The sequence below is a fragment of the Elgaria multicarinata genome, chromosome 3 (assembly GCF_023053635.1).
Source record: "Elgaria multicarinata webbii isolate HBS135686 ecotype San Diego chromosome 3, rElgMul1.1.pri, whole genome shotgun sequence".
Lineage (NCBI taxonomy): Eukaryota > Metazoa > Chordata > Lepidosauria > Squamata > Anguidae > Elgaria > Elgaria multicarinata.
In genome coordinates this window covers 16422477-16449435 of record NC_086173.1, presented here as the reverse complement: position 1 = coordinate 16449435, position 26959 = coordinate 16422477, and the positions used below count along the sequence as shown (strand labels likewise).

The 26959-nt window shown below is 48.0% G+C and overlaps 1 protein-coding gene across 1 annotated transcript in view; it reads left to right on the top strand.

The window, feature by feature from the left end:
- The window catches only part of BCAP31 (B cell receptor associated protein 31), a 43484-nt gene extending 16525 nt beyond the window's left edge, over positions 1 to 26959 (top strand). Inside the window, exons 5-8 of the mRNA XM_063119420.1 lie at positions 1158 to 1293; positions 16102 to 16228; positions 21298 to 21398; positions 26268 to 26959. Coding sequence (XP_062975490.1) covers positions 1158 to 1293; positions 16102 to 16228; positions 21298 to 21398; positions 26268 to 26306 — 403 coding nt within the window. The 3' untranslated portion in view covers positions 26307 to 26959. The remainder of the gene's footprint in view (positions 1 to 1157; positions 1294 to 16101; positions 16229 to 21297; positions 21399 to 26267) is intronic.

Here is a 26959-nt window from a genome sequence, read left to right as displayed (position 1 = left end):
GGGCCTCGCCGGAATGGCTGCAAAGGGAGCGGAGGCATCCTTGGCAAACTCTCGTGCCCGTCTGTGGCAGCTCAGCCAGCGTGGCTTTGCCCTTCCCCCTTTCATAGTCCTGTCAACTCACAAGATGGCTGTTGGAGAGGAAGAGCCTGCTGTTCTCTTCCTTTGGATTGAGAGAAGTTTCTCTAAAAATCCAAGTGGGGCCTTTTTCTAGAGGATAGCTAATATCCTGCCTTGGATTCAGGTTTTTTTTCCTTGTGGGGAGATCTAGCTGTCCCTAGAAATAGCCAAGACAATGGAATATTCTCGCTTGATGTCTGCTTCATCACCATGTGATGAAGGAAGTTGCCCCAAGTTCCATCTCCCCTTTCCGCTGGTGTCCCCTTGCCCTGGCCACTGCATTGGCCAGTGGCTGCTAAGCGGGGCATGATGGTGGTCATCTGGTGGTGGGCAGAAGCCAGTATAACGCTGCTGATGGGGGACCACGATGGCCCTCCTGCTTGTCCCCTGCCTTGTCACTTTCTGTCCTGTTCCGGTTACTCTTAGATGCAGCTGCTTCCCCCTGGGCGGAAGGTTGCGTCAGTCTTTCCGTGTGGCAGTAACCTGTGTGATGGTGGGAGGTTGGTGGGTTGGGTCTCTGCATTTGCAGGAGTCTCTCCTGCAGCTGCTCTGTTAGAAATGGGGACGGCAGGATGGAGGCGACCAGGCTCAGCAGTGTTGGCATGTGTGCAGTTACTTTTCTCCGGGGCACTATTGATCGTACTTTTCAGTGGTAAGAAGGCAAGAATACCTCCTACATCCAAGGCAGTAAACCTAGGCATACCAGTTGCTGGGGAACATGGGCAGGAGGGTGCTGTTCTGCTCGTGTCCTGCTTGTGGGCAGCTGCTTGGCCATTGTGTGAATAGAATGCTGAACTAGATGGAACCTTGGTCTGATCCAAGAGGGCTCTTCTTACGGCCTTAGGAAGCAATGGGTTTAAGTCTCAGAAGATCTGAACTTGAACCTATGAGAATAGTTGGTTTTACAATTGAGAAGAGGCAGAGAAGCTGCCTAATGGTTTTGGACTTGACTCTGAGGCTTTTCAGGAAGAACCTTGATTTAAATTAATTCAGCCTGGGTTTGAGAGCCCCAGTTTTAACCAGTTTCTTTCCCCCTGCAGCCTATTGAGACGTCTTGTCACCTTAATCTCCCAGCACGCCACCACCCTGGCCTCTAATGAAGCCTTCAAGAAGCAGGCAGAAGGAGCAAGTGATGCCGCCAAGAAATACATGGAGGAGAATGACAAGCTGAAGAAGGTACCGTGCCGAGAGAGGAAGGGCTTGGACCGCAGGGAGGAGAGGGGTGCTCTGGGCTGTCCCTTTGGGATGTTGGCGATGATTTGGGAGTCATCAAGGAACTTACTGATGGCCCAGTGGATAACAGTTCCCTGTAGATAGGGCTGAATGGCAAAACCTTCCTATATAAGCAGTAAGATGCCTTTGCACCTGGGCCTGCCTAAACACATACTTTTTCTCCCACCTGAACTACACTCGGGCTCTCTGCATACTAGGGCCTGTTGTTTCTTTTTCATGATCACAATCTGATGCCGCATCAATCTCTCTACATGTTTGCTTCTGCCTATATTTTAAACCTGAAATGTGACCTGTTGGGTTGAGGCACTCCTGCTGAAACAGTGTCACATAAGGCTGGATTTCAATTATATTTCTCTTCCGGGAGTTGGGAACCTGCAGGCAACTTCCATCATTCCTGACCATTGGCCATGCTGGCCGGGGCTGATGGAAGTTGGAGTCAACAACTCCTGGAGGGCCAGAGGTTTTCCCACCCCTGATCTATTCCTTCCTGCTAGGGATAAAAATGGAGGTAAAATGACTGCAAGGCGTGTCCAAGCTAAGCAGGGATGTAGTTGTGGGGTGTTGTACTCTGTGCCGAAACACCGTGCACAAGTGCAGTCCGACTACTGTACTACTCACCCGATTCCTTGTCAGACTTTCTTCGGATGCTGGAATCCGGTACCAGAGGGGAGGGAAGGACATGGCTACTTGACAATAAGTGAGCATCATGGGAAAAGGGAAATGAATTACTATAACTATACGGGAAGACGCAGTAGAGGAAGCCTTGATCAACATTCCCTCTAACTAATTTAATCTCGTGCTAGCAGTGTATATCTGGACAATCCATGTCAAGAGGACTAGAAACAGGTGCTTTTAAATTTATATTTTACGGAGTTGTTTGTTAAACAGGACAAATGGAAGGGGGGAAGAGTTCCTGAGTTAATAGTAATAGGTAACAAGAGAACGTCCACTTCCTTTAATCGTGAATCATTCTGAAATAAAAGAAATTAAGCATCCAAGTCCGTGTATGCAGTCCAGATGTCCACATAGCTGCCTCGGAGTGGTTGTCTGTGATAGACTGCTTGCTCAGATGCGGGGAGGTTGGTGAGAGAGATTCTTGGCCCACTGGCGGAGAAAAGGAAACGGTTCTTTCCAGTGCTGGACAACCAGTCTTTTAAGGAGCTTTTTTCAAAAGCCGCAAACGCTTACAGAGATCCTTGGCAAGCCAATTTCAGCACCAAATTCTTGGGTCTGTGCTATGAACTTCCAGATGGTCCGCGAAGGTGAAATTTTGTGCATTTGGATCTCAAGGCAGGGATCCAGAGAGCTGCTCGAGGTGAGCCTGGGCGCTGGCATGCAGGCTGCTCTCTGTGGCATTTTTACTTCGATTGGCAGATCTCTGCTGGTGGCAGATCCCTGCTGTCCTGTGAGCTACTTTTGAGGCTCCCTCATTTCGAAAGTGGCTTGCGACACACTGGCCGGGAGGTGCGCTGCTGTTGAGGAAATGCAGATACAAAGTCCCTTGTGGACAGGAACTGGCACAGTGCTCTCCATCCTGTACCAAGACGCCAGGCGCCTGGTTTATGTGCTTATTGGTTTGTGTTGCAATCCTATGAGGCTACGGGTTTTTCTGTCACTCTATATGCTGGGTCCTCTTTTATAGCCGTAACCTTACCAATGGATTAATCACCCCACCGAGGCCTTGTTTTCTTCCAAGAATACTCTGTGGGTGATCTGACCCTCCTCGAGTGCTGTACTAGCAAAGGTCAAATATGCAGAGCAGCGGGCATTCTATCCCCACCTCCCGTTAGCCTGGCGTTAGCGAGAGACTTTGTGGCACTTAAATATGGGGGATACTGAAGAGGGCTCAAGGTGGTGTTCCCCCAGACGTCCGATGGCTAAGGCACACATCTTCTGAACTAAAATCCACACAGCTTGCCCACGTGTCATGGGAAGCTGTCTTTTAGCCAGCCCAACTGTGTCCATTTAATCCAGGAGTGTTCAGACTCAGGCCCGTGGCCAGATTTGGCCCTCCTGAGGTTCTCCAGGTGCCCACTTTCCCAGCCACTGATAGTTTGGTGGGTTCCTGATGTTTGCACAGTTTTTACCCTCATTCTAAAAAGCTGATATACTTCCCTTAAGGCTTAGTTCCTGGCAAAAAGCTTTTAAGCTAAAACAGGGTGGATTTGATTTAAATCATGATTTAAATCACAACTTAAATCACTACTCAGAAAGACTCGATTTAATCGTGTCTTTAATCGAGAAAGACTCGATTTAACCCCCCAAAAGTGCACTCTATTAATTGAATTTTTTGAAACTTAGCACTTAAGAGGTAAGGGGTTCATGCTGTGCACATAGATTTGCAAAGGAACAATGGGATTGTGATCTCTGCAGACACAAATTCACAGTTTTGAGAACTGTAAAACCAAGCATCTGTGATAATATCTTCTAGATAGAAAAAATGCCCAATAATCTTACAGAAACCTTCGGAAGAGCATGGCATTGTGAATGGATGAATGGAATTCATTTACCAAAAAATTTAAACATTGCATGAATATACAGCCTCATGCTACGTAATTAAAAACTAATCCTTATTTCATGATGAATCACCTTTGGACTATAATGTATCTTAAATAGAAAACTCTCTTTAGATAGTTTTTTCCTCAAAAAGTATTTTATTTTAAAAAAAATCAGATTTAAATAAAAAAATCAGATTTTTAAAAATTTATTTTTTAAAATCATTCATTTTTATCCATCCTGAGCTAAAATAGATTGGTAGTATTGGTATTTTAGCCCCACCCCTTTCACCGTTGGCTCTGCCTATCACGGGACTGCAGGCCCCAAGAGCTTCTCTGAAATGGAATGTGGTCCTCGGGCAGAAAGAGGTTCAACACCCCTGGCCAAGCCCATTTTTGTCTGCTTTGACTGGCAACGGCTCTCCTGGGTCTCCTGTAGAGGTCTTTTCCCATCACCTTCTCTCTGGGATCCTTCTAACTTGGAGATACCCAGGACTAAACCTTGGACCTACCGCATGCAAAGCTCATGCCTGTCACTGAGCTTGGGTCCCTGCCTCCTGTTTCTGCCCTAGGCATGTGTTCTGGGCTTGCCTCCCTCCACTGAGTGCAGAAAGCCAACGGGCCACTACTTCTGAGGACAACTCATTTGGACAACTCTTTGTTTCTGGAATACTGGAATGATCCACTCGGGAGGGAACAAGGCTGGCAAAGAATAAGGCACCACACAGGGCTCTGCAGGGCTCCTGACAGCTGGAAATCTTCAAGGCTCCTCGCCAGCTACTCCTGAGTTATTAAGAAAACATAATTTGCAGTGTAAACCAATCCTCAGATGCATAATTCTGCCCGGGTAGCGTGTTTGTTATTGTGGCAATCCCATAGATGGATTACTGCACGGCTCAGTTCTGTTTCTCCTGGCAAGGCTAAAGATGTGAAGGCCTGGGAAAAACCCAGAAAAATTCAGAAAAAAACCACTTCCCCCCGAAGCTTTTTTTTTAGCTTTTTCTGAAAAATTGGAAAAATTGAAAAAAATGAAGAAACAACAGATTACTGCATGTTTTATTTTAGCATGATGAATAAAATGTTTAAGACAAGGTGTTCAGATATTTACTTCTCCAAATGATTTCTAAAAATATGTACAGTATCAGATTATTACAATTTCTGTGCACCAAGGACAAGCAAGTCCTAGGTTGCCAACTGAGACTGCAACTCTCAAATGCAAGAACAAGATGCATTTCTGCCTCTAGGGGGCAGCACTGCCATTGAAGCAGGGACTGAAACTAATAGTGAAAGCTATAGTCAGAAAATGAGTCTGATTAAATTTCATGCATATTAATTCATAGAATCCTAGAATAGCAGAGTTGGAAGGGGCCTACAAGGCCATTGAGTCCAACCCCCTGCTCAATGCAGGAATCCACCCTAAAGCATCCCTGACAGATGGTTGTCCAGCTGCCTCTTGAAGGCTTCTAGTGTGGGAGAGCCCACAACCTCCCTAGGTAACTGATTCCATTGTCATACTGCTCTAACAGTCAGGAAGTTTTTCCTGATGTCCAGCTGGAATCTGGCTTCCTTTAACTTGAGCCCGTTATTCCGTGTCCTGCACTCTGGGAGGATCGAGAAGAGATCCTGGCCCTCCTCTGTGTGACAACCTTTTAAGTATTTGAAGAGTGCTATCACGTCTCCCCTCAATCTTCTCTTCTCCAGGCTAAACATGCCCCGTTCTTTCAGTCTCTCTTCATAGGGCTTTGTTTCCAGACCCCTGATCATCCTGGTTGCCCCATTGAATCTTGGTCCTCCCTTTTTCTCAGTTCTTTTTATGGGAATGGGTGCTTTATGTCTTGACACTGGAGAACTAGCAAAGACATACATTTTCTTTGTTGCTAATGTTGGTGGTTTCTTCTGTTGTTTTTTTAAATTGTTTTTTGCCTGCTCATAAACTGGCAGAACCAAAGAGATTCCCTACAGTTCAGGTGTTCGAGCTTGTAGCTCCATTTGTTATCAATTTTTTTTTTTTAAAAAAAAGTAAATTAAATTTGTAATAATTGTTTGAATACACTTTACTTTTAATGTCCCAAATGTAATAATTTTATGCCAGACCAATTTGGACATAATTACATTTTATGTTCCTAAAGTAACAAAGTGACTTTAAATCTGTAAAAAGTGCTAATATTGCATTATTTCAATTTTTCCCAAAAAAAATATCGTTTTTTCCTAAGAGTCCCCAGAAAAAACCATTTCCTCCCCCCATGGCTTCAAAATTTCCAGAAATTTTACATCTCTAGGTTGTGTGGCCTTCCAGATGTTGGACTGCAGAAATGTCAGAGGAGTTCCCCACCCCTGCTCACATGCTGCTTTCCTGCTGGCATTAAGCTAGCAAATCCTGCTCTTCCTGCCAAGAGGATGGCCAGGCCCTGAAGGCAGACAGAACAATTAAGTCAGGGCCTGGCTATTGGTCACATGTCTGTGTGGACAGTAGAGGCTGTTGCTGCAGAGAAAGGGGTACTGAAGACCGACACCTTCAGACCATTATTTCTTAAGCTTTTATCCCACTTGGGATAATACCAAGATTGAGATCTTCAGTTAACTTCAACTTCGTTCTTCAACCATTCTGATTTTCAATGGTCTTTAAATTACATTTTGCCCATATTTTTTTTTAAAAAATGACCAAGTAAACTGGTAGCCAAAATGTATGGTTGTCCTTGTTAGCCATTTTCCCAAGCCTGGTACTAGAATCATAGAATAGTAGAGCTGGAAGGGGCCTACAAGGCCATTGAGTCCAACCCTCTGCTCAATGCAGGAATCCACCCTAAAGCATCCCTGACAGATGGTTGTCCAGCTGCCTCTTGAAGGCCTCCAGTGTGGGAGAACAGCCCACCACCTCCCTAGGTCATGGGTTTCACTGTCGTACTGCTCTTTCTTGGCAAGCAGTTTGCCTGCTACAGTACTGTAGCCATTCTTTGACATAAGGAATGCTCCGGGGGGGGGGGGCGGGGGGCTAAGCACATTTCTGCGCCGTGCAAACAATTGCAGAACCTTTATTGAGATCAGCAGCTGTTGCTCTGTGATTTTGCAAGCTTCCGAATCTCACAGTGTTGAGCGGCTTGTAATCTTGAATGCGTCGATGGCAACAGAAGGTCCTCCCCATAAAACAGTGTCGTCTGCTCTCAAGAAACATAAAAAAAAGTGAATTGAAGTTACCCATATCCTGCATCAAGAAGTCAAGTAGTGCCAAACTATAAATCTACCTGCACTGAGTTATTTTGTTTATTTAATCCACTAAAGGGATGTGGGGCCTGCTCACACCTGATCTTCCTCTGAGGAAGAAGTAGTGGCCTCAAAGAGCTTGTACAGCCCTGACCACCAGAAGACTCGTTGATGGAAGTCACCACCTGGTACCTTCTTAATGGTTCCCTAACCCTAAGTTTATTGTTCTCATTAATTATTATCACGCTATTATTATTATTCCTTTTTTCTCGCTCATGGTAGTTTTTTCTAGACGGACATGATGGGCTTTGCCAAGTCTTGTCGTTGTTGTTGTTTCAAGGCAGATGCCCTCCCAAGGCGCTGCTAACTGGCTGAAAGACCGAATGCTGTTGCTCTCATTCCTGGTCTTTCCTCTGCACCTTTCTTTTCTGTCTCTTCACCGTTCCTTCAGAGCCTTCCTTTCCAACCTTGATCTTGTTTTTTCTCCTCACCGTCTCCCCAGAATCTCTTCCTCCTCCCCACGCCCTCCCCCTCCTGCCACACAGTCCCATCAGGGTCAAAAAGGGGGTGAACTTGAGACATCCTTCCAGAGGGCTGTACCGCACAGGGTTACACAGGGAAGTTCTCCGAATTCAGAACGAGACACCCCATTCTTTCTTCACGTGGTTAGTTCATCTGTGAAACGCACGAGCTCTGCCAATAAATTTCATTGCCCTTCCCAAGTGTGTTAGTTTTTCTGGGAATCTGCTGCAGCTGTAGCCTCTAATGGAGAATCCAGTGGTTTCCACAGAATCCTGGCGTTCCGGGTTTCTTCCTTTTTATTAAGAAAGAGCAAGTCTCTAGCTCATGATGGGCAAAACAGAAGGCCCTGCCTACATGTTGGGTTAAGGCTTTGGCCTCCAAGGTCTGAGCACCATTTTCAGTTGGTCATTTTTTTTATGTGCTTCTGCCTTCAGTTTGTCCTTAATGCCTTCTATTTTTATTTTATTTTACTCTATGTGCTTCTGCCTCCAGTTTTTCTCAAGGGTACTAATCCTGTGTTTTTTTAGTTCTTCCATAACAAAAAAAAACCAATGCTTGAGCATAGAAATTCCTTTTTTAAAAAACTAAACCAGTAGAATGAAGCTTACAAAGCTGCATAATTCCCATTTACAGAGTAGGTGCCAACATTATTATCTTTTCGGCACCAGGTTAAGACTTTCCTTTTCTCCCAGGCAGTTAACAACATATGCTGAGTTTTTTAAACTGACCCCAGAATAGCTGTTTTAAATGGTTATTGCTGTTTTTATGCTTTTAAATTTTTGTATATTTGTTCTTTAATGTTCATTGTTTTTAACTTTTGTAAACTGTCCAGAGAGCTTCGGCTATGGGGCGGTATATAAACGTAATAAATAAATGTTGTTCATCAGGGTGGATTTGATTTAAATCAATTTGATTTAAATCACTGCTCAGACTCGATTTAATAATGTGACCTCCCTCCCCCCAAAAGTGCACTCTGTTCATTGAATTTTTTGAAACTTCGTGTTTAAGAGGTATGGGGTTGATTCTGTGTACATAGATTTGCAAAGGAACAATGCGATTGTGATCTCTGCAGACACAAATTCACAGTTTTGAGAACTGTAAAACCAAGCATCTGTGATAATATCTTCTAGATAGAAAAAATGCCCAATAATCTTACAGAAACCTCTGGAAGAGCATGACATTGTGAATGGATGAATGGAATTCATTTACCAAAAAATTTAAACATTGCATGAATATATAGCCTCATGCTACATAAATAAAAACTAATCCTTATTTCATGATGAATAACCTTTGAACTATAATGTATCTTAAATAGAACACTCTCTTTAGATAGTTTTTTCCCTCAAAAAGCATTTTATTAAAAAAAATCTGATTTAAATTAAAAAATCCAATTTAAATTTTAAAAACCCATTGTTTTGGGTTTTTTTTTAAAAAAAATCATTGGTTTTTATTCGCCTTCTTGTTTATAATGGCAGCAAAGAAACTTGCCTATACTCAGAACTGTGTTTAAGCGGCCCCTATATTTTACAACCCTGTGTGGATCAGCCTCAAGGGGGCAGCCAAGAGCCACCGCTTCGGTTGCTGCAATGGCGGGATCTCAAACATGGTAGGATTTTTTTATGGAGTGGCGTTAATTAAGAGAGCATATTAGCAGAGATAGCCTTGAGGTGGTTGAACAGCGGCTCTGATATCTCTCCAGACTGCAGCCATAAACATGATGCCCAGATTTAAAAACCAAATGCAAGAAGTGTGTGTGTGTGTGTGTGTGTGTGTGTGTGTGTGTGTGTGATTATTGCTTGCCCGTCTGACAGTGCCTCGGATCCTTATTAGGGGTTCTGGAAGAGCTATTCCTTTCCGGGGATCTCTCCCCTCCCCTTTCCTGGGACATGGCAGATGGGACATGGCAGAGCTAGAGATGAGAAGAGGAGGTGGCGGAATGGACTTTCGACACAACACGCCCCAGGAAAAGTCGCTTTCCCGTGAGACTTGCTGGGTGGGTCTCGCATTGTAGGACTGAAATGCAGCATTCCAGGTTGGAAAGGAAAGTCCCTCTTCCTTGCTCTCTTCTCCCTCCTCTTCTTCCCCCACCCCTGCCTGTGCAGACAGGAGAGTCACAGGATCACTAGCCTACAGTGGCTAGTGTGACTGGGTCACTTGGAGTCACTTAGAGCAATTTCCTCTGAAAGTGCTTTCTTTGTCTCACGCTTGTCTCGCCTCGTGTAGTAAACACCACAACCCAGACCATGGTTCGTGGGTAGGATGGGGGTGGCTGATGGGTTGAGGATCCTTCCTTGGGCCGGAGCCCTCTCCCCGATGTCATTCTGGCCTTTTCCTGTCCCTTGACTCTGTGCACCCTGTGATTGTTGCTGCTTTTGGCTTAATGCTAGCACTTTGATAGGGAAGGGAAAGGAACTAGAGTTCCTTCCCAGGGCTAGGAGTAGGCATCATGTGAAAGGCAGTGTCTCGGGGCAATTTGCACAATCTGGGTTGGCTGTTCTTGTTCTCGGCCTGTGCTGTGGGGTGGAACGTGGAGCTGAGGCAACACCACCCACCCCGTGACTTGAGCCGTAGGCCTTGCCAGTTATGGTTTAAAGCTCAACTTCATATTCATTTTGGTAGCTTCTCTCTTGGAAGGCCATCGCATCGTGAAGGCATGGCGGGAAGGTTGATGACGTTCTGACGCAGTCTTCCCCCATCCTGGCACCATTCAGATCTGCTGGACTACAGCCAGGGCCGGTGCCAGACTATTTTGCACCCTAGGCAAGGCGAGCTACTTGCACACACACACGCACACACCCCAAAATTGCCAACTTCAATTTTTAAGAACAGATGTTTTGTAGAAAAAATAAAAAGCACAAAACTTGAACTTATTGTGTTTTTTCTTGAAACAGCTAATTTGTATAAAACTGTGACCCTTAAACGTCAGTACTGTGCCCCTCTGAGGTCTGCGCACTAGGCGGCTGCCTAGTTGGCTTAATGGTAGCGCTGGCCCTGACTATAGCCCCCATAATCCCCAGGCAGAATGCTAGAGGTGGCCATCTTGGCCCTGTGGGGAAGAAGAAAGACCGAGGGGACAGGAGCAGGCAGAAATAACATCGGGGCCTGCTCCTGCTGGACTCTCTCTCTCTCTCTCTCTCCCCTCCCTCCTTGACTCCTTTTCCTTGTGTGTCATGTCTTTATTAGATTGTAAGCCTGAGGGCAGGGACTGTCTTTTTTGCTAAGTGTAAGCCGCTCCGAGAGCCTTTTTTGGCTGAGGAGCGGGGTATAAGTATGATAAATAAATAAATAAAATAGAGGTTATGGGAACTGTAGTCCAACACCACTGGAGGGCTTCAGATTGGGGAAAGCAGTTCAGGAGCATTTCTAAATGTAGTAGCTTCCTTCTCTAATGATTTGACTCTTGGACCAGTGTGTGTGTGTGGTGGTGGGGGTTTATGGGAGTGCGTGTGTTCTCATTTGTTTGTTCAGTGAGCGCTTGCCTAGAGGCTGTTGTGTACGTTTACCTTCTGAATGCTGGCCCTGTTGAGGCATTGCTGAATGCCTTGGGAGGGGTGTGTAAAGACGGAGCAGAAGGTGCCAAAGCAAAAGCTTGCCCGAAAATGATGCCCTTGGGTTCTTGAGGCTGGCTTGATTGGTGAGGATTGTGTACTTTAAAAACACTGCAAATTGCTGCCTTTTTGAATAATGCAGGCTTATAAAAAGCCACTGGTGTGTGGCAGATAAATTGCATCTAGGTTACCAGGCAGGAAAGTTTAACAAAAGCTCATGTGTGTGTGTGTGTGTGTGTGTGTGTGTGTGTGTTTTGTTTGGGGGGTCACAAAATTCTTGCCTATGTATTGATAGGCAGGCTTCTAAAAGGGCTTTGAGGGCCAGTAACTCTTACCGACTGACTTGGAGGGCTGGGATAATGCCTTGCGTTGGATGCCAGGCAAATAACACAAGTTTTTAGTAAAGGTTATTGGCAGAGTAGCTGCTTCACACAGCACATAGTGAAGCTGGAGTTTGCTGTCGCAAGGTGGTGTGATGGCTGTCAACTTGGACGGCTTTAAAAAAGGGCTTTTAGACAAATTTATGGAAGGCAAGTCTATCAATGCCTGCTAGTTGTAGTGATTCTGTATTACCTCCAGCAGCAGAGGCTGAACGCTCGCGAACATGAATGGTTGTAGATCACAAGCTGAATATGCGCCAACAGTGTGATGTAGCTGCAAAAAAAGCAAATGCTATTTTGGGCTGCATTAACAGATGTATAGCTTCCAAATCACGGGAGGTCCTGGTTCCCCTCTATTCGGCCCTGCTAAGGCCTCATCTTGAGTATTGTGTCCAGTTCTGGGCTCCACAGTTCAAGAATGATGCAGACAAGCTGGAGCGTGTTCAGAGGAGGGCAACGAGGATGATCAGGGGTCTGGAAACAAAACCCTATGAGGAGAGACTGACAGAACTGGGCATGTTTAGCCTGGAGAAGAGAAGATTTAGGAGAGACATGATAGCACTCTTCAAATACTTGAAAGGTTGTCCCACAGAGGAGGGCCAGGATCTCTTCTTGATCCTCCCAGAGTGCAGGACACAGAATAATGGGCTCAAGTTATGGGACGCCAGATTCCAGCTGGACATCAGGAAAAACTTCCTGACTGTTAGAGCAGTACGACAATGGAATCAGTTGCCTGGTGAGGTTGTGGGCTCTCCCACACTAGAGGCCTTCAAGAGGCAGCTGGACAACCCTCTGTCAGGGATGCTTTAGGGTGGATTCCTGCATTGAGCAGGGGGTTGGACTCGATGGCCTTGTAGGCCCCTTCCAACTCTGCTATTCTATGAATGTGAGGGTGCTGTTGCACGTGCTTCTGGACATCTCATGGGCATCTGGTTGGCCGCTGTGCAAGCAGAACGTTGGACTAGATTGGCCTTTGAGCTGATCCAACACGATTCTTCTTATGTTCTTAGCTCAACCCTGCACAATCCTGCCACCCCTTTCTGCATCTGATTGTAGGACTGTAGAACACGAGTGAGTTCCCCCCCCCCCCGTTTTTTAAGGTTACTGTTTGAAATCCGTTGGAAGAATCCGTGTTTGTTGCAACATCTGGGGAAAAGGTAGTTTTTCATGGCCCTCAGGGTAGAGAGGAGGTGATGGGAGTGGAGCAATTGTTACACAACTGAGGAATGCACATGACATGCAAATCGTTTATGGGGAGAGAGACATACAATTCCCAGAAATGGGAATGCAAAGGACATGAGCTCAGCCACTGGGCATGACATGCCACAGGCTATTGAACCTATGAATTAATATAATTACTAGCCTTCCTTTCTGCCAAAATACGGTGTTTCAAAGCGTTTAAACAATAAACCAAATCTTCATCCAAACACAACATCAAAAGAAATATATTAAAAGCATAATAATAAAAGAAATAAGCAGCACCCAATGAGTTACAAACAAACAAACAAACACCAACCCTCAGCCATGGACCAGTTTATATGCCAAAGACCTGCCTGAATAAAAATGCCTTTGCCTGCCGGTGGAAGGATAGAGACCTCCTTATGAACGCCTTGTATAACATTTTTCTATATGTTGGGCTGTCGCTTCTGTGCCTTTTAAGCCAGTATTTTCAGTCATGAAGGTTGCTTATAAAAGATGAACAGTGATTGGAAAGCTTCCATCTCTTTCCAAACACAGGCTCCCTTTGAGGAGAAAAGGTTTTACCAATCTCACCCACCCACCCCGTCCCAATCTCTGCACTAGCCACTTACTCCTTCTGAAAAGTAAGCTTCTCTTTCCGTACCCAACAACCCTCTGCTTTTATCCTGGCTTATCTTGCTCATTCAACGCTGCGTAGAAGCAAGATCCATTTTTTTATGTCAAGTCCACAGTTGGAGTGGGTGGGCATGCCTACTGGTTAGGGAGAGAGATGGGTTATGGGGCAATTACCTTTAGCGTGCTGTTGCTCAGAGAGCATTGGGATTTTTCTAAATGAGAAACGTTGGAAGAGCAGCAGGGTTCCTCCGAGTTGCGGCTTGGCTTATTGCAGGCAGGGAAAGGATGTGGGTGTGAAGACAGTGGCCAGAACTTTATTTATTTATTTATTTATTTATTTAAGGATTTTTATGCCGCCATTCAGCCAAAAAAGGCTCTCATGGCGGCTTACAAAAGTATTTCTTGACAGTCCCTGCCCACAGGCTTACAATCTAAAAGACATGACACAAAAGGAAAGGGGATTGGGAGGGAGGAGGAGGAGGGGGAAAAGGAAAGCAAACTCAGGCACTACAATCTTAGTTGGAAAGTTCAGCAGTTACAGGTGACAGCAGGAGGGAGGGGGCTCTCAGCTGGAGCTGGACCCAGGCACGGTGGAGAGGTGCCTGGCTGCTGCTTCCTCCCTCTCTGGTGGCCTCTGCAGTTACAGTTGGTAGCAGGAGGGAGGGGGCTCTCAGCTGGAGCTGGACCCAGGCACGGTGGAGAGGTGCCTGGCTGCTGCTTCCTCCCTCACTGGTGGCCTCTCCAGAGACAGTTGGTAGCAGGAGGGAGGGGGCTCTGAGCTGGAGCTGGACTCAGGCACGGTGGAGAGGTGCCTGGCTGCTGCTTCCTCCCTCACTGGTGGCCTCTGCAGAGACAGTTGGTAGCAGGAGGGAGGGGGCTCTCAGCTGGAGCTGGACCCAGGCACGGTGGAGAGGTGCCTGGCTGCTGCTTCCTCCCTCACTGGTGGCCTCTCCAGAGACAGTTGGTAGCAGGAGGGAGGGGGCTCTCAGCTGGAGCTGGACCCAGGCACAGTGGAGAGGTGCCTGGCTGCTGCTTCCTCTCTCCTCAACTTTAAAGCTGCTTTCCCCAACCTGGTGCCCTCCAGATATTTTGGACTTCAGCTCCCATCACCCCTACCCAGCATGGCTAATGGCCACGAACGCCAGGAGACTTTGTCCAGAATGAGAGCATCCGCTGTTGGGCAGTATAGAAATGTAATAAATAGATAAATGAAACAAAGTCTGGAGGAGGGCCCCAGGATGGGGAAGCCTGGCTTTGCTGATGAGTGTCTAGGGCAAGGGAGAACCTCGGTTACATGAAACAAATCTATCCTGGGTCTTCTTATAGCAGGGTCCCCAGTTTAAGTCTTGTGTCCTCCATGAACTCCTTCCATGGTCTTAGACAAGCCTCTCTCTTGGCCTGGGCACATCCCCTAGGCAAATTATCCGTGTCCGCGATCTTTGAAAGGCCTCAGTAGTCCTTGACCTTGCATTGAACCGTGAAAGCACCCGGTCAAGGATAGTCCCCTGTTCCAAGCTTGGAGTGGAGAGTGTAGGGGGCAAGGCCAAGGCCTCATCCCTCTTCAGAAGCCTCGCACAGCTTTGGGACAATCTTTTCCTCCTTTCCAGCTCAAAGATTGGTGGCACCATCTTTGCCCTGGCAAGCGTGATGAAGGTCATGTGACCCTGAGCCCGTTGACCTAACTTTTCAAGGGAGCATCACAAGAGTGTGTACATGAAGTGCTTTGAAAACATACACGTGCTTATTTAAAACGAGCTTTGCCAGCAGGCTCTAAATCAGGACGGCCCCTTAAGTGTTCCTTCCCGCAAGTGACTAGCCATAAAGGCTCACCCATTACTTCCTTTCTCCGCTTTGTAATGCCTGTAACGGCTATAGAAGGACAAAAGCCAACCCCTAGAATCGAGCTGTTTCACTGACTTAATTTTAACATGGTTTAGTTTTTAAAAATCGAAAGAAATCTGCTTATAGCTCCACAGGAACTCCTTCTTGGCCCATCTACTATAGTGGTTTGTCTACCTTCAGTCTCTCAAGCTGTCTCTGCTGTGTCCAGAGAAGGGTTAGCACTGATGTTGTGTACGGTGGATTGAAAGGAAGGGCGAGGCCAAGTTGCTAGCAAGTATAGCTCAGTGGATTGTAAGCCATGTGTCAAGCTATCAAGAGCAGGAGTGGGTAAAAGAAAGGGGGTGTCCAAAACTCTATGGTGCACCCCAAAGGTAAAACGTCACTTTTTTGCAAGCTAAATATGTGTCTTTTAGGGCTCTGTAGAAGCTACACAGTCCTAAAAGAGGTCATATTTAGCTTGCAAATGAGCTGAATTTGACCTTTTTTTGTACTGTTGTGCTGCTGACACCATTTTTTTTCTTTGGAAAAATACTTTTTATTAAAAACAAATCATTTTGGGGTTGCCTATGGGAGGTCCTGGGGGCGAAGATGGCCCCTTCCCACTTCTGATCTAAAGCGATGGGGCTCCCTTGGAGCCTGGTCCTTCCCACAAATGCACAACTGAGGAGCCCTGTCTGTTCCAGAAGAGACAGGGATGCTTCTGGGTTTGAGAAGCTGATCCTGCTGCAGGACTGGGAACACGGGGTCTTCGAGATGTTGCTGGTCTGCATTTCCCACCGCCCCTCACCATTGGCTCTGCTGGTTGGGGCTGATGGGAGTTGCAGCCCACCAACATAAGAGGGGGGCCACATGCTCCCCAGAAGGTTAGAACTCCATCCCCCCATCTCATTCACCCCTTTCTCCTGTCTTCTTTTCTCTCTCTCTTTCCACCCCTCCTTCAACATTCAGGAGCTGAAGGCAGCAGGAGTGGAAGTAGCTGATTTGGACACCAAAGGAGCTGGAACTGAGGAAGAGAACAAAGCCCTCCAGGCCGAAGTCAAGGAGCTGAAGGATGAATTGGCCTCCGTCAAGAGAGGTGAGGAACTGGTGGAGGCGGCTGGGTGTTAATGCGGAAACACCCCCTCGCCCCCACTGTGAAATGGCTCTGATTGTACGGTGGCTTAGCAGGTTGTCTGAACAGGGTCACAGGACGAGAGGAAGCCACTTGAGCTCCTCTCTCCCCCCCCCCTCTCCAAATTGTGCACAGCTGGCTCCTCAGGGCTGGAAGCTAGTGCAAGGGTGATGCAGTACCTATTTATATCCCTCGCACTGTATGCCCATGTGCTTTCCTCGTGTGCTATCTCCAAATGCCCCGTCCCCTCCTCTCTGCTTAAAATAAGCCACTTGGCATCGAGCCCCCAAAGCGTTTGTTTGTAAACACTTCAGGTTTTTCTCCAGTCATGAGGCCGGCGCTGCTCTGGCCCTGCAAAAAACCCTCCCTGGCTTTGGGATCAGCTGGCTTATTGAAGAGGGCCCTGGCAATGGGGCTGCTTCTTGAGGATATTCTCTGCCAGCTGTTTATGGCTCCTCAGATCTTCGTGTGTGTGTGTGTGGGGCAGGGCAGGCTCGAAATGTTTTGGAGCTCCTTTCAAGCCCAGCTCTTGAAACGATACTGTTCCGTGCTTCCTGGCCTCGAAATGCTGCTTAAGCTACTGCGGCTCAGGCTGCTGACCCCTAGGCCAGGAGCAGCTCCAGGTTTTTGAGGGCCCTCAAGCCAGACCCCCTCCCTCAGTGAGTCCACCTTCTCACCACCATTTGCCACTGGCTCTTATTGCTGACGCTCCTCTTCCTCTTCATGGCCACCACTTGCTTGCTTGACAGAGAGCCAACACGGCAGCATCCTCGCCTGCTCCTCCTTCTCTCCCCCCCCCCCATTTTCTGGGCCACAGTATGAGGGAGGTCAGCAAGCAGGTTGCGAGGCTGAAGAAGGAGAAGCAATGCCCGGGGGCTCTTGATAATGGCCCTGCCTGCCCTTGATCCCGGCCCTACCGCGAGACAGTCCCCTTGGGCAGCAGAGTGGGGCGGTGCCAATCTGAGCCACGGAGCACCATCGAGAGGCAAGTTCTGTGGCATATTAAGCCCCGTTGAAAGAAATGGACGGTGGGCACGAGCACAGTCCTTTAGCGGGAAGTGGGGCGGTTTTGGATCTTAGGCTAGGTCAGGGGTAGGCAACCTCTTTTCTGTCAAGGGCGGCATTCCCTTGTTGATCACCTGTCACATGTCAGTAGTGGCGGGGCCAAAACCAGCGATGGGCATTAGCAAACACAAAGCTCAATGGGTTATCCTTCCTCTCCTCCTCCTTCTCCTTCCACTCATTTCTTCTCACTCTCTGTCTCCCTCTTCCTTGCTGCTCAGAGGGCTAAGGGACAGAAATGATCTTACACGGAGATTAGTCCTAGAGCCTCATAAAATTGGCCCTACGGCTAAAGGTTGCCCATTCCTGGCTACATCCTAGCTCAAACTCCATTAGCCTTGCTTCCTCTCCTTTTAGTCTCCGCTCCCCCCCGCCCCCCGGTCAAAATTAGACTGTAAGTTCTTCAAGGGCAGGGATCTTTGGGAGGGGTGTGTGTGTCTTCTGCATAAGCTACTCTGCATCATGCCCACCTACCTCATTTGTCAGGACACTCCCATGGGCTTTGGGATACCTGCTAGTGGATCCATTCAGCTGTCTGTAATGGGAGATAATCTAACACAAGCACTTAAACGTAAAAGAGATTGGAGGCAGGTGGGGTATAAGAGCTCCGTTTGTGAGAACAGCTGTTCCTGGGTCTTGGCAGTGGCCACCTTGTAAATTACTAGCTTGCAACAGGTCTATAGCTGGAACTCTTGCACTAAATAAATACTGGAATGTTAGGTTGGATGTTTTTTGTTTTGTTATTGTAGTGTTTTAATGCATTTGTTCTCCTGGTCTAATCATGTTTCGTTTATGACTGTGAGATGCCTTGAGTGCCATTTTTCTTGGTAGAAAGGTGGGGTCCAAATCAAATAAGTGAGTAAACACATACTGGGATGGGGGCGTAATGGGGGGGTCTGCTCTCAAGTGTGAATGATGGACATTTGCTTTGACTGGGGGCCGCACCAGGCAGAAATCTTTTAGATTAATTGTAGTAGGCAGGACAGTTGTAAGTCCCAATCCTGACCACCCTCATCACCACCACCACCAGTTCAGGAACTTAGGCAGGCAGGGGTACCCCTGATCCTTTCAGTGGCCCAGTGGAACCCTCTCTCTTCCTCCATTGTGTGTGTTTTTTAAAAAAATTGCTGGAGCTGCTGCTGTTCTCAATTGCAGTATCAGCCAGTCTGAACAGCTTTACTGGATCTCATTTCCAGAGTGAGCCAGTCAGAGGGGTTGACATCAGCCCTTGAGGAATCCTGCGTCTGAGGGTTCCTGGGTGGCAACAGCCCTCTTGACCTTCTCGATACTGAGTGGGTTTGTGTAACACTTCAACGTGGTCTTTTACTCCGCCCGCTCACCCCACCCCAATCCCACCAGATCAAATGGCACAGTGGCCAGGCAAGCCTGTATTGGTTCGCGCCTTAGGCAGTTCTCTCGAGAGACAGGCGCACACACGGTAGTCGAGTCTGATATGGCTCTTGCCTTATTTTGGGGACCGGAGGGGTGGAGTGTAGTGGAACAGCTGTTCGTGCATGCCTGGGTAAACGACCATGTCTCTTCTTCCAGCCTACCCTTTTTATAGCCATTGTAAAGGGTGGGTGGGGTACGTATCACGCCTTCTCTCCAGCACGTAGCACTCAACTGATGCTAACTGTTAAGAGGCAGGAAAGCTGCTAAATTTGGCAGGGCCGTTCCTGTAGATTGGAGGCGCTCAGTTCCTCCGCAAGTGAACAGGCAGTTCTCAGCCTGAGGATAGATAGCTGAGCGCTTTCCTGCTTTGTAGTTAACTTGCGCTGGCTGCATTTCCGCCACCCCACCCCTAAATTCTCAAAGACAAAGAACTCACAGAGACACACGTTCCTAGGACAATTGACCATAATTCACTCTTGGTACTGCGACGCAGGCGGCTGCGTGATCGGCGTTTTAAACCCTGGATTGATGGTTAAGGCTCCGAGAGTCCTGTCTTGTCCATCTTTTTGCTGCCCCAGAGCAGGCCATCTTAAAGGAGAGCTGATGTGGCATTGAGAGCTCAGCGGTCAGGCTGCAAGCTGAGGAAGTCCCCAATTCCATTCTCCTGCTGAGATGACGATGTCTTTTTCCTCCCTTAAGTCCCTGGCAGTGAATGTAAGGCAAAGAGGTGCGTAGGTCTAGAGGGATGGTAGTAGGTTGGCATTTTTGCCTCCTAGCCAACAAGGGATTAGGGTAGGAGCCTGCATGGTCTCAGTCATCATCTGTGTCTACCTTCTAGGCCGGCATCTGACAATAACCAGTAATGGGATTTCAGCTCCTTTGGTAATGCTGTCATGGGAAGCATGCCAACTGCTCTAGGACTTGGAGTTCCCTGCTCATAGCCTCCCTCCCTCGTAAAACCCAAATGAGTTACCGCTAGAAGATTCTTCAGTCGTCCCAGGGGTGCCACTTTTAAAAGGGGGAAATGTGTCCTCTTTAGGGGCTTGGGGAGAATTACTTTTGTCCCCTGCCACACAGTGCAAGATTGCAAACGTGCACATTTGTCAATCCAGAATCTACTGGATTTCCCCCTCCCTGCAAGGATTTGACATGCAGGATCTCATTTTATTTTCATACTGCATCTTCAAACCACTTTGTGATGTACATTAGGCTGAGAGAGAAGTATTGAGTCCAGTCCAGTTCCCTATCCACCACATAGGTTTTCTCTGTTATGACTATCTCAGCCCTTGGTTCCATATTTACAGTCGTTACTGTGAATTACTTTCTCTTCTCGCCAGCTCCAAACTTGCACTGAAACTGGGGCGGGGAGCTGGGATACATGAAACAACCCAACAGTGCTTAACCACAAAGTGGTTAAGATAATGATTATCTCCTATTCTCTTCAGAAACGTATTTGCACTGGGCCTGTTCAGACGACACTTTAGGCTGTGTGGTTAGCGAAACTTTGGTTCTCTGGGGTTAGCAGTAACCACAAGCTGTGCTGTCGCACATAAGACTTGAAGCCACGGTTACAGCCACTAACGCTGCTGCAGGCGGTCTGACTGTGGTTAGTGAGTGAGCAAGGTTTAGCAAAACGCATCGCACCTCAAACTCTGCTGCTTAACCAAAAGCCTTAACCAGCAGGGTTTAAGGGGTCTTCCGAACAGGCCCACTGAAAAGCTGTCTAGATCTTTGAGTCATCGTTTTAGCTTCAGTCTACCTCTGGGCCAGCCCAAGTCCTTCATCAGGAAGGGGTAGTTCAGGGGCAGTTCGCCAGGGCAAAAGTGCTTTAGCCCTCTGAAGTGATGTCAACTCTGCTCCCCTCGACAAAAGCAAGTGGCTAGGACTGTGAGATCCTTATTGGATCAGAGCTGGTACCAGTACAGTGACAGCCAGCTTCACTGTTGGGAATTTTATTTATTTATTTATTTTAATACATTTCTTAATTTCCTTTCTGCCAAGGTGCACAAGGTGGTTTACAGTTTTTAAATACTGAAACAAACAAATGTTACCAAAACACGCACACACCAACTGAAAGTCTCTTCAAGGGCTGATGGCAGGAGCCCCCTGGCCTGGCCTTCTCTTCTGCCTTCCCTCAGGGCATGCAGGTCTTCAGGCGCTCCAGGGAAGGTGGGGGAGTGGCCATGGATGGTGCCAGAGCCCCACGGCCCAGGCAATAACCGCTCACCTGAGTCCTCTACTTGTAGGAACAGTGTAAAATCTGAGGAGGTGATCTGTAGATGTTCACAGCTCCTCAGATTGGAAAAGCTGCAATTTTTCTAATCCTGAATGAGGAAAGGAAGAGCTGTGATCTAATGCAGACATTTCCTGGTTAATCTGAAGTGACCTATTTTTCTGTTCAGATCTCTCTCTCTCTCTCTCTCTCTCTCTCTCTCTCTCTCTCTCTCACACACACACACACACACACACACACACACACACACACACACACACAGCAAGAGACTTGGATTGTTACTCGGTGTCTGGAGGGTAGGGAGCTGGTTCTAATGTGTGTGCTTTTCTTCCCCCTTCCTCCCCAGTCTTGGAGAAGGCCAACAGCGAGGCACTGGCTATGCGCAAGCAGGCCGAAGGACTGACCAAGGAGTACGACAGGCTGCTGGATGAACACGCCAAGCTTCAGGTGCCCAGGGGGGAAGAAGAGAAGGGGTGTTCTGAGGTGGGAGTGAGTCGAGAAGGGCTTTAACAGGAGGCCGCTTTGTGCCTGGCTGGTCTGTTCCAAACCTGAAGTGAAGTCTCTCCCTGGCTTCTAAGGACCCCAATACTGTTGCGGTTCAATAGATGCCAGTTGCTGCAAGAGGAGAATGGTGCTTGGATGGTAGGCCGGAGCTGGAAGAAGGCAGCAGTCATGTGAGGGTCTCTGGCCTCAGCGGGCTAATTGAAAGAAGTACTCGGGCTGTGGACACTCTGGGAGGTGCAGTGCAAAGGTCTATGCCAAGGATGGGGAACATTAGGGGAACTTCAAATGTTGGACTACAACTCCCATCATCCCTCACCGTTGGCTGTGCTGTCTAGGACTGATGGGAGTTGCAATCCAACAACATTCGAAGGGGCACACATTACCCACTCATGGTCTACGCCAGCCTTTTCCCAATCTGGTACCCTCCAGAGATTTTGAACGAAATTCCCAAGATCCCTGGCCGTTAGTCATGCTGGCTGGGGCTGATGGGGGCTGAAGTCCAAAACTTTTGGAAAGCACCAGGTTGGGGAAGGCTGGTCTACACTCTATCGAGGAAGATTCACGCTCTTCAAGGGGACAAGAATCTTCAAGGAACTTCACCGGGGGTGGGTGGGCGTCCTTACTGGTGCCTGCCTTCTAGTTTCTTGTAGGTTCTCCTTCAGAGAAAAAAGCTGCTTCCTGCTGACCACAACGCTCAAATGGAGAAGAACTGGATGGGTCCAGGGTACTGGGCATTCTGCTGTAGTTACCTCTTAAAATGGGGGTGAAGTGGATAACCTAAGTGGAACTCCTTTCTCTGCCATGGGTCTGTTCCTAGGTGTCAGCCTCATGTGAGGGACTGAGTCCAGGGTGCTCCCTCCTGCTGGGCAAAACAGCTTCATGAATATCTTTCCCCTAAGGGGAGCAGTTGGGAGCTTCCTGCCTTTTTGGCTGCAGCTGGAGATAAATGCATGTCTAGAATTGTTCAGGTTTTCGGGGAAATCAGGAGTTATGAAACCTCAGCCGTGCTCCTCTTTGCTCCCAAATCCCTTTTTCAAAATATCCACCAGCTTCCTCAGAGCTAAGGCTGAGGCGTTCTGGAGTTGGAGTCCAACATTTCTGGAAGGCAAACGTTGGTGCATGCAGAGGGGTCTTCTGAACCCCCACTTCTCCACAAGCCCCACTGCAGCAGGGAGAGCTGCAGACGGTCTTTTTTCTTACAGACAGGGGTGCACTGGGTTGTTTTTTTTGTGCACACCTAAGGAGACCATAGCTGTGAGCCATCACGTGCCTTTTTCTCTCATCCTACACAACTGAGAAGGCTGGGCTGGTTGGCCAGGGTTACCTTACAACCCCCCAACAAGTTTAAAAATAATCTGGCCTCCGTTACCACGGTAACTTAATCCTCACACACAGCCCTGCTCAAGGGCTCTTCCTTGTCCTTCCCTCATTTGCTGGCTTCCATCAAGGGGGTGGAGCCAGGCAGGCGGAAATTCTTCCTGCTGAACACCCTCTACGTTAGTGGCAGCACGTAAACAGGTCACGGGATGCAGCCTCACCTGGGAGCTGATAAAGGTGAATGCGTTGAAGGCGGGAGAGACAATACTGGGCTGGCACGGTGCATGGAAATGCATGAGTGGGCAGGCTGAGTGGTGGGGCAAGGCCCCCTTTCTTTTGTTGTCAAGCTGGCTGAGTAGAGGGCACACTGCCAAAGATATGGGCTGAAGGATGCCCCAGGGCTTGGCTTCAGGAACTTACGGCTATAAACCGCCTCATAACAGTAGTGTGGAAACAGAACAGTGGAGGCCCTGTTTTATCAGAGGTGTCAGACTTCTCAAAGAGCCTCCTACCATCTCCTCCTCCTCCTCCTATTATTATTATTATTATTATTATTATTATTATTATTATTATTATTATTATTATTATTATTATTCTCGGCCCATGTGAATTGTTTGGGGCTATGTGCTCTGTAGGTACATGGAGGTGGGAATACAGCACTTCACCTGCCCTTGCTCTCCCATGGTGGTTTGGAATACTTTGTTCCCTGCAAAGAAGGAGCTAATATATGGAGGACATAGATTTCCTTTTGTGTAGCGGGACTGGGACGATACCTGTTTCTCCTTCCTTGGAATACAATTCCTGGCCATTGGCAATGCTGGCTGGGGCACATGGGAGATGCAACTGAACACATCTGGAAAACACCAGGTTGGGGGAGCTTCCTTAGGGTGAGGCAGTTTTGAGGTTTTGTTCTACTCTCCCAAAGAAAGCTGACACATGCTAAATGAGACTCAGCCCTCCAGCACATCTTTACCCCAACACAACCCCTTTGTGATGGCTGTGAGCATAGCCGGTTCTTGTGTGCAGTCCCTGAATATCCTTGTTTCATTCTTCTCCTTCTCCGCTTTCAACCCACAAGTCCTTACTGAGCTCTGTCTTGGCTCTGCCTGCCTGCCTGGTGCATCCACCTGTCCCCCCCCCCCCCACACACCTTCCTTCCATGTGGCCCCAGCGCTACTGTGGTCTGGCCGCCCAGTCTGAGTGACAGCTTGCCTCGCCAGCTGCCTGAAAGTATGACCTGTGTGTGGCTGCTCTGATGGCTTTCCAGGATGGCACAGCTGAGGAGTGCCCCCCGCCCCCGCAGCCCTCACTTCTCAAAGCAAAATTCCCCTGGCCTTCTGCAGATCAGGATTCCCTCACCCTGAGATGCAGCTGGGCGTCTCCCAATCACTTGCATGCCCTTGAGCATTGATCCCAGATAGTGCCTGCTGGCTCTTGTGCCAGCTTGTGCCTTCTGCTGAGGAAGTAGAGGCATGACAGAGTTGCATTAATGCAAATGGCAGGATTCAACAGCAGTTGCTGTCCCTCCTGGGTCACTGCTAGGCAAACCTCATTCCTGCCCAGTTAAGCCTGACCCTTAGGTGGGATTGGATTGCCTTGAGAGTCGCCACTTACCTAGGAGGAGGGCATCACTCCCAACACTGCATCTCAGCCTTTTCAGACAGGGCTGCTGAGAATTCCTGTTTTCAGAGGCAAACTGCTGTGCTGCTCTGGTTGATGTGGGGAGCAGCACACAAAATGGTTACTCTTAAAACAATCTGTACCAATATAATTTTGAAGGGGTGGACTCCCTGAACGGGTGTGAGGGCTCTCAAGCTGCCTGTCTTGCTGTTGGCTGCGATTTATTGTAGCATAGTTCTGGATTGTGATGTCCCTAGCTTGAATTTCACCTCTGCCATGAACTCACTAAGTGGCTTGAGGCAGGCTGCTCTCTCTCTCTCTGTCTGAGCTGCAGTCCTGCTGCCCTCATACAGCATAGGAACAGTAATGTCCTATTTTACAGGGTTGTTGTAAACACTTGCATCATTCTAGTTTTGCTACTGGTTAGGAAGGGCAGGAAACCTCAGTGACCCAACCACTGAAAATCCCATTCAGCCACCCTTTCTGGTTTCTTAAGATTTCAGCAAGTGTTGACAATGTACTTTTGAGCATATCTATAAGGACTAGAAACTTGTGTGTGTGTAAGCTGATGAGTAAGAAGCCAAATGCCCTGGTTAGTAATGCCATATTCTGTGCTCCCACAGAATCACAGTGTGCCCACAGCCCTGCTTAACTGTGGTCAGTGTATCTTCATGGGAATGCAGGAGGAGAAATACCACAACACTGCTTAACATGAGGCAGGTGTGGACTGACCAGCATTAGGCATGTGTGACACAGAGGCAAACAAATGTGACACATTTGAATGATGTGCCTAAGAACGGAACAGCTCATGACCTTGCGGAACACAAAGGACAAGGGCTTGAATGGAGATCTTGCGTCACTGGCCAGCAGGGAGTCGATCTGTTGGGTATATTTGAGCAAGCAGAGTCTTGTGACTAGCCTTTTGTCTGCCTGAAGTGACAATGGGCTTGTATTTAGTTTTCAGCAGCACAGTACCCACCAGCTCCACTGTCTAAAGAGCTCTGTGACTGTCTAAAGCAGGATGGTGTCTGTGTCTTGCTCCTGTAAGAGCGCAACAGAAGCATGAAATGTGGTGATGGGTATGGAATTCAGCTTCCCAGAATGCTAACTTATTTTTCTAAAGTTTCTACCCCTTAACGCAGGAGTGAGCAGCACGCGGCTCACGGGCTGCATGTTAGGTCTGCTGCGTTACTGAATTCAGCAGCAGTAGAGAGGGTTGGGCTTTTTTTAAAATTATTATTTTAGGGGGCGTCCAAGAGCACTACAAGGGTCACATTTAGTTTATTTTTTAAGGTAACATTGACAGATCTAGCATTCTGTAGCCTCTATGGAGCATTGCAAGAGTCAGATTCAGTTTGCAAACAAGCTAAATGTAACCCTTGTGGCATTACGGAACATTACAGAGTGGTTTGTCACTACATTTTTAGCAGTAAACCACCAATTTGTTTGTATTTGTGGGTCTGGGTGTGGGTGCAGCCTGCAGGGAGGGGGGTTTGGTGGTTGCAAATGGCCCCTGGACCCCCTGCCTTTACCCACCCCTGTCTGAATGCCTGTGTACATGCTTGAAAGTGTGCGAGGGTGGCGATTGATGCGATCTCAGAAGCCAGATGGAAGCTTGAATGCGATTCCCTGTGGCTTGGGGTGCCCGTAGATCTCCTGGCACCTCCCTATTACTGGCCAACATTGCAGAATAGGCTTTGCAAAACTGTATTATCTATATAGATTGCAGAGCTCACCCTTAACGGGATCCGAGTGCAGATATTTCCTCTTAGAGCTAGGAATACGCATAGCCCTCTTCTTCAGCTTGTGAAAAGGGAGAGAAGCTCTCCTGTCCTAACATCTTTCTCCCCCCCCCCCACCCTCTTCTTCTTCCAGGCTGCTTGCGATGGCCCAAAGGACAAGAAGGAAGAATGATCCCCCTATCAGCGGTTCTGGCCAGTCTCCATTCTGCTGCCTGTTGCTGTGCTTTCATCTTTTCTTTTCTTTTTGAGTGGGGGTGGGCCCTAACTGAGCCCCCTCCCTCACACTCTGGGCTTAGGTTTGGGGGAGTATACTCACCCCACCATACATTGTCCTCCCCCACCCCTGCCTCCCTGCACAGCCCTGTTGCTGTAGCTTTTGAGTCAACTGCTAACTCTCTCTGCCCTCTGCCATTTTCTATATAAAAGACTGGCGATACTGTAGCCTGACCAGGGGATTTTTCTCATCCGATCTGCCCACACAAGGGAGAAAGCCTTCCTTTTTGGGGAGGCAGGTGGGGCAGGTAGGCTCAGAAGCATTGTGTAGTCCTGTGGTGAGGGTGGACTGGCTATTTCAGCATGTGCTCTTAACGCTGCCCCTCATATTTCAGTTGCGCCTGCTCCCCCATCTCTGGGCATGCCTCTGCTGCATCCAGAGTTCGACAGGACGCAAGTGAGGCATGTGCCGTGGTGCTTAGGTACTCCTGTTGGTATTGCCTGGGTGTGAGGAGAAAGATCTGCCCTGTGTCCATACCTTCTGTATTTTTTTTATATATATTACAGACACGATGACTGTACAAAGCTTCTCATTAAATCTCTGGAACAACA